The 10,577-nt window shown below is 39.7% G+C and overlaps 1 protein-coding gene across 2 annotated transcripts in view; it reads left to right on the top strand.

The window, feature by feature from the left end:
• EYA2 (EYA transcriptional coactivator and phosphatase 2) overlaps positions 1-10,577 on the top strand; it is a 970,866-nt gene that overhangs the window by 591,008 nt on the left and 369,281 nt on the right. For both annotated transcript variants that reach the window (XM_044089920.1, XM_044089919.1), the window contains exon 7: positions 3,181-3,248. In XM_044089920.1, the coding sequence (XP_043945855.1) occupies positions 3,181-3,248 (68 nt within the window). The remainder of the gene's footprint in view (positions 1-3,180; positions 3,249-10,577) is intronic.

The following is a 10,577-nucleotide window of genomic DNA, read 5'->3' as shown; positions in this document are numbered from 1 at the left end:
TGATGTTTCAAGGTGATAACTCCATGAATCAGTTTGCTGAGTAGATATAAAATTCTCCTCTAAACCCTTCCTCACATTGTATACCCACAAAAGAAGAGAGTCGGGGTGTAGAGGTATCTTTGTGATGTCAAGGATACAAACTCTTCAAATGATTTCAAATGACACAAGAAAACTCAACAGAGGAAGATTTCTGGTGTTTGTCCCATTGTTTCATTTGCTGAACACAGAACCTTGTACATTCTGTACATACAGCATCCTCTTAATTTACTATTGTGAACTATTGTTTCACTAATATAAGTATAGCTGCCTTTCCTCTAACTCAGATAGGCTTATACAAGACTACTATGTTTTTCTGGTTCATGACCTTATGTCAAATAAATGTTTTAGACTAAGATCTGTCCCCTTAATAGGCCATGGGTTCAAACCTCAATATGTTTCAGAATTCGTCACCCAGGAACAGTTAGCTAAAATTCTTGGTCCTTTCCCTGGAAGACTAAACCATGACAGTGGCAGACAGCTTTTTATCTCATAAGTCTAACAGTGCTGAGTGCTGAGATGTTGGCTGAGTTGGCCTAACTGGATACATAAACAAGTGTGAGTGAGTATTCTGTTAAGTAGGAATATAGCTGACTGGGGGTTAGGTGAGGCACTTCTGGGGCAGCTATCTATCTGATCAAAATTGAGTTTGGGGTACTCATCTCTACAGATCAAAGTAAATTGCCAGACAACTGGGTATGGCTTACTAAACAGCCCAATGCTGCAGTATGCTGTTAACTCCAGAGCCACATTCCCAGCTGTCAAAGGTGGCACCTATGTTGCCAGTATATTAAAGAAATGTATTTATGAACCCACTTATTTAATGAATGATGTGGCCATCCAAGAAGAGATGTTGCTAGCAATGGAGTGAGGTCATAACACAAGGAGTAATGCAGCCAACCAGAGAGTGATATGGCCAGGCACAGAGTGAGGTGATCAAACATGGAGTATTGTAGCCATTGAAAGAGTTATGTGAGTAATGTGAGTAACAATTGAATGATTGATGAATTTTTCCAGCCATGAAATGATGTGACCAGCCACAGAGTGATATGGTACAACACAGAATGATGTGATCTGAGATATGGAGTACTGAAGCCAATTAAAGAATGATATGCCCAGTCATAGTGTGATGTGATTAGACATGGAATATTGTAACCAGTGAGGGAGCTAAGTAGCCAGCAGTGGAGTTGTGTGACTAGCTATGGAGTCATGTGGTAACACATAAAGTGGTGTGACTAGCCATAGAGTGATGTGGTAACACATAGAGTGGTGTGATTAGCCATAGAGTGATGTGGCAACACATAGAGTGGTGTGGCTAGCCATATAGTGATGTGATAACACATAGAGTGGTGTGACTAACTATGGAGTCATGTGTTAACAGATAGAGTAGTGTGACTAGCCATAGAGTGATGTGGTAACACATAGAGTGGTGTGACTAGCCATAGAGTGATGTGGCAACACACAGAGTGGTGTGGCTAACCATATAGTGATGTGATAACACATAGAGTGGTGTGACTAACTATGGAGTCATGTGTTAACAGATAGAGTAGTGTGACTAGCCATAGAGTGTTGTGTTAACACATAGAGTGGTGTGACTAGCCATGGAGTGATGTGATAACCAGCGAGTGGTGTGGTAACCTATGGAGTAGCATGAGTAGCCATGGAGTGATGTGGTAACCCATGGAGTGATTTTGGTGACCTGTAGAATGACTAGCCACATAGTAATGTGATAACCCATGTATTGATATGGTAACCCATGGAGAAATATGGTAAACCATGGAATGGTGTTACTAGCCATGGAGTGATGTATCTCACAGAGTGTTGTGGTAACCCATAGAGTTACTAACCATGTAGTGATGTGATAACCCATGGATTCATGTGACTAGCCATGGAGTGATATGGTAACCCATGGAGTGATGCGGTAAACCATGGCATAGTGTGACTAGCCACAAAGTGATGTATTTTGATGAAAAGCATTTACAATTAAGTATGAATTGGATGTTATATAGAATCATGTAATTGATATAATTTATTATTTAAAAGTCTTATTTTACAATGTAAATAAGCAGTCTGATTTAGTCTTGGTCTATGCACATTTGTAAGTATGAAACTGATTACTGTTATTACATCTTTTACTTTATTATAACAATTTCATGGTATTTATTTTATGGGCCTAGGTGCTTTACACTTTTCCTATATTTTGTGAGTGCCTACTTTAAAATCTAACAGCAGGTTTAGGCAGTGTGTTAATGGCTTAATATTCAATCACTGTGCATTTGTTTTCATACTGTCAGCATTAAAAGTCACCATTTTTTTTGCCACTGTTCATGGAATAGTTAATACTGAATAAGTAACATATTGCTTTACCACACTAAAGCCATAGTTTGCAACCTTGCTTACAAACAGCAAAAAAAAAAAAAAAAAAGGTGCATCTCCTGTCCATGATCAACAGGTTTTATAGTTAGACCTGCTATTAACAGTTCTTCTTCTTCCCCATTTTAGTTTTCATGACATAATGCCAGTTCTTTGTCACCATCCTGCTTTGCTGGATGGTGGAAAAGACTGGCTTTCATTTTATTTATTTATTTTGTGCCCCCTCCCAAAAAACATTGTGTACCTTCCAGCTGTCCATCTGCCACTTTCTGCTTCAGTTACTCCTAACCTTTGTTTCCCTCATACAAATTCTTGGGGTTGAGACTGCTTTGGCCATAGATGGGTTGGGAAAGGAATGGGACAATGCAGAATGGAGCCTCCAGCAGTCTTATAATTGTTGTTACATTTGTGGAGGACTTTTTTATATGCCCTAACTGGCAGAACTGCTGGCATCATGTGCGTCACAATGAGTAATGTCAAGTTAACTCCAACCATACCCTGTAATGCTGAACTTTTAACAGTAATCTGTTTTACAGTCACAGCAGAAAGACTACCTTTTTTGGATCATAGTTCTAATTGTTTATCATAGAATAAAGACTTTTCAAACTATGACAAGCCACCATATTCTGTAACATGCGTTTTATGAGTTAAAAGGGTCAATGTCAAGGTTTGCATTTCTATCCAGGAAGGGGGATATCTGTAAATAGAAAAAAATGTAAATGAAGCACTCCCAAAAGTTTTTAAATAATAAGTTATCACTTTTCTTTCTAGGCACAGCAGGGCTCTATCAAGGAACAAATGCCCTCACTGCTTCAGCAGGATTCAGCTCTGCACACCAGGTATTGTTTAAGAACATCTTTGATATCAGTACTGTCTTTTGGTGAAATGCTTACATGTTAAAGGAAACAGCAACAACAAGAAGAAAGACATTTAATTTGCATCTCTAATCATAAAAGCTACTTTGCAACAAAAACTTATGAGCACACAACAAACTGGAAAAGGAAACTCAAACCAAACGCTGTAGATGAAATGAAGGAGCAAGCACAATTCTTTAGTACTTTTGTTCAAATTTATTCTTCATGAACTTCTTCAGAAAAAAGTTAACCTCTCACAAACACACCTCTTATAAATTACATCACACATCACATGGCGTTCATGATGCTTTAAATTAAACGTGTAGAATCATACCATAAAAATAAAAAACTGTCTTGTTTCCCAAACAGCTTAGAATATCAAAGCTTCATAAAAAAATGTCTTAATATAAAACATTACCATATTATTGTGATTTAAATGTTATTTTAGTGCTAAAAACACTTAATATTGATGCATTCGTTTAGACCAGGGGCTCTGTCTGCTACCAAACTGATCTGCCACAATGACTCCTTTCATTCTAAAATCAAATTGGTGTTCCCTATATAATCCACTTGTTGAACATAATCTATGACTGAAAAGGTGAACTTTTTAAAGTTGACACAGTGAATAGCATGCTTAGATAAAGCATTGGTAAAGTCCTTTTTCTTAATACCAAGTGTGTGCTCATATATTCTACGCTTTAAACATCTAATGGTTTTTCCTATGCAGTAACTAGGGCAAGAGTCACATACTGCCATTTCCTCATCTCAAACAAATTGAATTCAGATGTTTCCTGTCTCATCTCTACTCCCCGTATTATAGAAACTATTCCTACCTGACCTGTTTGTATTAGTTTTACTAAGAGAATGATTTTATGTAGCAGATGGCTTTGTAAAGTAATAATTCTTTACTGTGTAAAGACTGCAGTATGTCTCTGCCACCAACAAGAATGAAATAAGTTAGCCTTCCATTGTGCATAGTACATATGTTACCAGGCAAACTGAAGTGACCTCAATTGTAAAATCTGTGAGACCACCTGAATATATCAAGGAGATATTACCATGACAAACACTTCTAGAGCAGTGTAATTGTTTTACACATGGCAATGACATACACTGTAAAAAAATAATGGAATGAGTCAAGTATAAAAAAGGAATGGGATGAAATGCTTCCGTAACAAAAGAAAACCTCCACATCTTCCCTTCAGGAGGATTCATATCACATGGATGTCTGTACTGTCCTTCTCAAGCTGTTATGCCATGACACATGTATCACAGAAATAACCCTACAACCTCTCTGATGTAAGCTTTACAGTATAACAAGATTATTGTGTTAGTCGGTTACTGTACAGATCCACAACCTGCCGTACACAGTAAATGAAAACATTACTTTATCCTCCACTGTGTAAGGAGTCATAATTACTTTGTTCACCATTTTCTTTAGTACTATTTATGAGGTTGGAGATAGTTTCTAATCATTGGATACCTGGGTAATATAATTTGTAGATTTACAAAGACTACTATAATGTGATGTGGATTTTTGTGTAAGTGGTGAACACATATTTATTTTTTATTTCTAAAGAGACCTCTCAGATGTTGACTCCCAACCCATTTTGTAACCTAGTTTTAATTTTATTTCATTTTCTAGATCCCAGGCAATCCCTTTGGTGTGCATTTATTTATTTATTTATTTATTTATGGTTTGTAACCAGTGGCACAGTGGGCAGCTGTGATTATACTAGAACTAATGTTGTTTATGAAATCCTATCAAATGTTGAGTATTTCTGGGTATCTTTATTACTATAAATTACTATTTATTATCCATAAACTTTGATCATTTATTCCCTAAAAGGCTAAAATAATTAATTTAACTTAATCTTACACAGCAAACATCTATATTAAAACACCAACCAGGCATCTCAAAAAGCTGACTGTTTCTCAACTTAATTTTAATTTTTTTTCTTTAAAATGGGTACTAACTAATATTTGGCATCAATTAGTCATTTCTAATATTGGAATGTATCTTAAACACAGTCAGAAATGTTTGTAACTTTGTCACTACAAATCTATAGGAAGTTCTTGGCCCAAATAAATATTTCTGCAATGCTTTCAGATCAGTTTCATCTGAGTAGGGTAGACCTTTCTGGGCCATCTCCTTTACCCCTGTTTGCATTACACCTTGAACCTGTGGCACTATATATTACACAGTCAAGTATACAAAGATATACCTGAGGCCATCAGCAGATAAAACTGTTCCTGATTCATAGATGATATGTTAGTCTAATATCAGAGACAGAAAAGTATTTGGAACAACTTTATGAAACCCTAGAAAAGTTCAGTTTGTTTTCTGTGTACATGAGGAAGGCTACTGTGATGCCCCACCACTGGCCTATAAATCAAGGAGCCTCAATCCTCACCACTGGCAAAAGTGGGGGGTGTACACAGTGGGAGGATGACAAGTGCACACACAATAAAGTGCAATTTCCCTTAAGAGCACACAGAGGCCACAGTCAGTCTGGGGCTGGTTTCTCCCTCTTTCTCCAGATCCCAAGTAAGACTCCCCAAAGGCACAGCTATAAAGTTGAGATCTCAAGTTGAGTGGCCAAGCCAAGACCTCCAGCACCCTCTCTGTCCAATCAATGTTTCATGTCCCTGCCCAAGTAGCTGACACACACACACTATTTTAGATTTGATGTATACACACACACACACACACACACACACCTGGGAAAGGTTGGCACAGGTTTACTAGATATACCCCCTTCTGCTCAGACTACAAGGTAGTTTTGACTGCCACCAGCCACTCCTTATCAGCTACTTTAAGTCCCTTAACAAAGAGTGTCCAATCTTACTGTGTAATGTTACTATTAATCCAATTGGTAGTTTGACCAAGAGCAAGGCTATTAGGAGTGGCCCACACAGTGCACAGTGTCACCAAATAAATATGCAAGTACTCTCGGAACATAAATTTGTCTCTCCACAGATCAGCCACAATGAAAGTTTTAAATATATTTAAAAATAAATAATAAAAGAACAAGAAAATAGTAAATAAAAACAGTTACATCAGAGTTCAAATTCACAAGAAATACTTAAAAACAACATTGCAGGACAGTCTCAAATAAATACAGAAAACATCTGACCTATACTTCGCTATATTCCTAACTGTATCTAAGAGAAATTACTAGACTTGCTGAATCTAAGAGAAATTGTTGTACCCTAGTTAACTTACTTACAGAGCAACAAGCAAGTAGATGTGATGAATGGGTTTTCCAGCTGATGTTGTCAGGTCAAAGAGAAAATACAAAATGCACTGTCTCTCTCTCTCTCTCTCTCTCTCTCTCAGAGAGTTCTTAAATTACTATTTCAGACATTACTGCTGGGGTAGCTGGCAGCATGACATCACCTCTTGTCATCTGACTATCAATTCCCAGGCTCACAACCACTGATTTTAGCATCTATCTGTGAAAACACATAGACCTTAGATCCTTCGGCAAATGGTAGAAGTCATAAAATAATTTATATTCCTCCACATTTAAAGATGACACAAAACACTTCTAGTTCTAGACATTATGTCTCCTGTTGCACTGAAACTGAAAGATAACATCCATTTTATTGTGTAGTTATAAAGCAATTTAAGTTTTCAGCTATTCTTCTGAAGTTAACTTCTTGTGTTTTAGTCCCCATTGTTAAAATACATATACATCTAAACAGAAATAAAAATGTATATACATTGCTAGTATTTTTCAAAATATCTCTTCCACACACGTCTGTACAATATGACATACAGTTCTAATACAGTTGTACACAAGCAATTACATCATGCTAATATTCACAAATGACACACAACCACTTAACAAAACTCCAGGTAGCTGAGCTGGCAGTATCTCTTTCTGTCACACGTCTATATATAATATTAATATTCAAATTACATATAATTATTTACAAAATTCCAGATAGCTGGGCTGGCAGTAAGTATCTCCTTTTGTTACATTTCTTCCCCAAAAGACTCAAACTAGTTTTTCAAGTGACCCTTGAAAAACACTGCTTGAGTGGGTTCATCCTATCTGAGAATACATTACCCCATTATTCCCTGTCTTGACAGCCCATCTAAATTGGCATTAATAAGCCCATTGTGGTGCTGCACTGTCATAACATATGCAAGCAAAACCCTAGGCTCCACCATAATAATTTGGGATTTGGCTGGCTGGCTCATTGTAGCCATAGATCCCCCTCAGACTCCTCCTGCCTTGTACTTCAAATACTTAGCACAAGTGCCTCCCTGTCATGGTAAGGTTTCATCATGTTAACATGGTACAATTTGTGCCCCTGCCTCCTGCCTATGAGTTCTACCATCTAGTTAACATCACTGACCTTCCTTACTACTTTGAAGGGTCCCTCCAAGCTGCCTGCAGCTTGTTGTGTCTGACAGAAATGAGAACCATAACCTGCTGCCCTACAGCATACTCTCTGTCTCAAGCATTCCTGTCATAAAATACCTTTTTCTGCTGTTGGGGCTTCTGCCAGGTTCTAATGGGCCAAGCCCATGAGTTCCCCTGAGACTTGTCCTGAGTTTCAGGACGTATGCCACAACAGAATCCTTGTGGGATTCACACTCACCCTCCCACTCATCATGAATCAAAGCTAGAAGTCCCGTCACCCTATGCTCATACATTAACTCAAAGGGTGAAAAACCTGTGGATTCCTGGGGCACCTCTCTGTAACCAAACAACAGATGGGGAAAATATTTGTCCCACTCCCTCTTAAACTGGACTGGAAATCCCAATAGCATCGTCTTCAGTGTAAAGTTTATTCTGTCAACCAGACCATTAGTCTGGGGATGGTAGGCGGTGGTCGTTAGGTGCTTCACCCCACAATACTTCCACAGACAAGCTAGCAGGTCTAATGTGAAATTGGCACCTCTGTCAGTCAGTATTTCTTTTGAGTAACCTACCATGCTGAAAATCTCTACAAAATATTTGCCACCTTTTCTGCCTCAATGGAGGACACAGCCATTGCCTCAGGGTATCTGGTAGCATAATCTACTACCACTAGGATATACTTTGTCCCTGAGGAACTTGGGTTACTCAGAGGCCCAACAATATCCATAGCTACCCTCTGAAACAGCTCCTCAATCACAGACAAAGGAATCAAAGGAGCTTTCACCTTGTCTCCTGCCTTGCCTACCCTTTGGCACTACTCACAGGTCCTGCAGTATCCTGTTACATCTCTGGAAATTCCAAGCCAATAAAAGTTCTGCATAATATGTCCCTTTGTACACTTTATGCCCCTATGACCTGCAAAGGGAATGCCATGGGATATGGCTAGAAGTGCTAGATGGTAGGTTCTGGTCACTACCAACTGCTGTATTCTCTCACCCTCTAGCCCTTCCTCAGGGGTTCACTCTTTATACAGTAACCTTTTATCCCAGTATACAGATTCCCCTTTTCCTTGGCAATCAGGTGCCTCACTGGCTACCTCCCTCAAGCCTTGTAGTGTAAGGTCTGAGACCTGAGCCTGTCTCAACTCTCTCTTGGTAAACCTTCCCAGTTCCCTTTCCACAGGAAGTCTGGTATCCTCTGACAGCGGTGCCTTACTGTCAGCCTGGGTACTACTACTCACCTTTGCCCTTGCAGTCACTCTGTCCAAGGGAACATTAGTACCCAACAACAGCTGTGGCTCACCTTCAGTTTCACTGCTACAGGGTAGCTCCCTCTCTGAAGTAACCACCACACCAGTCCTGGCTTTAAGTCTGTGGTCTGTCTGGACCCCCCCCCCCCCGAGGCTACCAGACCCACATGCTTGTCTCCAAGCCTGACTGCGTGTCACTGCATGCACACAAGGTACTGTATTATCAAAATTATTCCCTATCAGGACATCTGCAGGGATATCCTCATACACACTTACTTGCTGGCTTCCTTTTCCACCCTCTCAGTGAAGGTGAGCCCTAGCCAAAGGTGTTTGGAATAGGGCTCCTCCTAAAAGCTCTGACTGGAGTAGATTACCCAAGCAAGCAGTGATCCTCTTTAACCATTGCAGGATGTACAATGGTTAGGTCAGAGGCTGCGTCTCCCTTAGCAGGGCCCTGTTTCCCATTCACTAAGATAGGATGTAACCTCTTGTGGTAGTTTGGTACCCTTTTTGTCTCCAGACAACCTACTGCATTCTGTCATTCCCACTTACTGGCTCTCCCACCTTTTGTTCCCCACCTTGCTTCCATGGACATCTATATGTTACATGGCCCCACTGGTTGCATTTAAAACATTTAACCCTTGGTCCTGGATGTGTACTTGGACTAGTGGCTTCCCCTGCTACTGGTGGACTCTGTTGGGGTGGTTTAGTCTTCCTACCATGGGTTTTCTTAGACCCATAAGCAGCACTGGGTATCCCTTTCCTGTGCAGTGATGCCCTGCTTGCATTGCCTAGCTGATAACCAGATTCTAATGTCCTCAGACAAAGTGCTAAGGGCTTGTTCCCTCACCAAAAGGTCTGCCAGCCCTTCAAAAGTGGTGACCTGACACCCAGCTATGAAAATAAGTGCTTAACTCAGCAATATATTCACACATACTTTCATCTGTCTTGCATCTGTGCTCACAAAAGCTTTTTTCTGTAAATTTTAAGTGTTAACTTAAAAGACTCTAACAAACAATTTTAACAGTATTATAATTTAAGCAATCAGCATCAGACAGTTTAGAAATAGCAGTTACAGCTTTCCCATGGAGTAAGAGGGTCAGGAATCATACCCAGAACCCTTGGTCAACATTATACTGTATACATACCCTTTCAAACATATGAATAAGACTGTCAAAATTATCACCTTCTGTAAATTGTGGAAAAAATGTACTGACCTTTGTGGCTTCTGGGGTTCGGTTACTCCTTTCTCCATTACCTCCATGACCCTGGTGAAGAGTCAGCATCTCATTCTCATGTTGTGTCTGTCTCTCATTCTCCTCAGCTTCCAGACATCACAGTTTCTCATTTTCCTCAGCCTCCAGATGTCTCAGTCTCTCTGTTGCTTCTATTTCCAAATGTTTGGCCTCCAGTTCAAGTCTCTTTAATGCCAGATGGATTTTTAAGTCCTCTGTGAAAAGGTTGAACTATCCGTTTTCTGAGAGTTGTTCATCTCCAAGGGCAGTCTCATTGCCCTCCTGGTTGCTGGTCTGTGATGCAGCTGTGACTAGGGCTGCAATCATCTCTCTTTTAGTCAGGTTGGCATGCACCAGTCCTTTGTCTTGGCACATCTGAGCCAACTGGCTCCTTGTCAGCTTGCCATACTCCTTTGCTGACATCTTTGCCTGCTCTCCTCTGTCTAACTAAGCT

Source organism: Protopterus annectens, chromosome 12.part0 (assembly GCF_019279795.1).
Source record: "Protopterus annectens isolate FY-2018-M chromosome 12.part0, PAN1.0, whole genome shotgun sequence".
Classification (NCBI taxonomy): Eukaryota; Metazoa; Chordata; order Ceratodontiformes; family Protopteridae; genus Protopterus; species Protopterus annectens.
The sequence above is the reverse complement of the archived record's forward strand: the minus strand, read 5'-3'. Positions and strand labels throughout refer to the sequence as shown.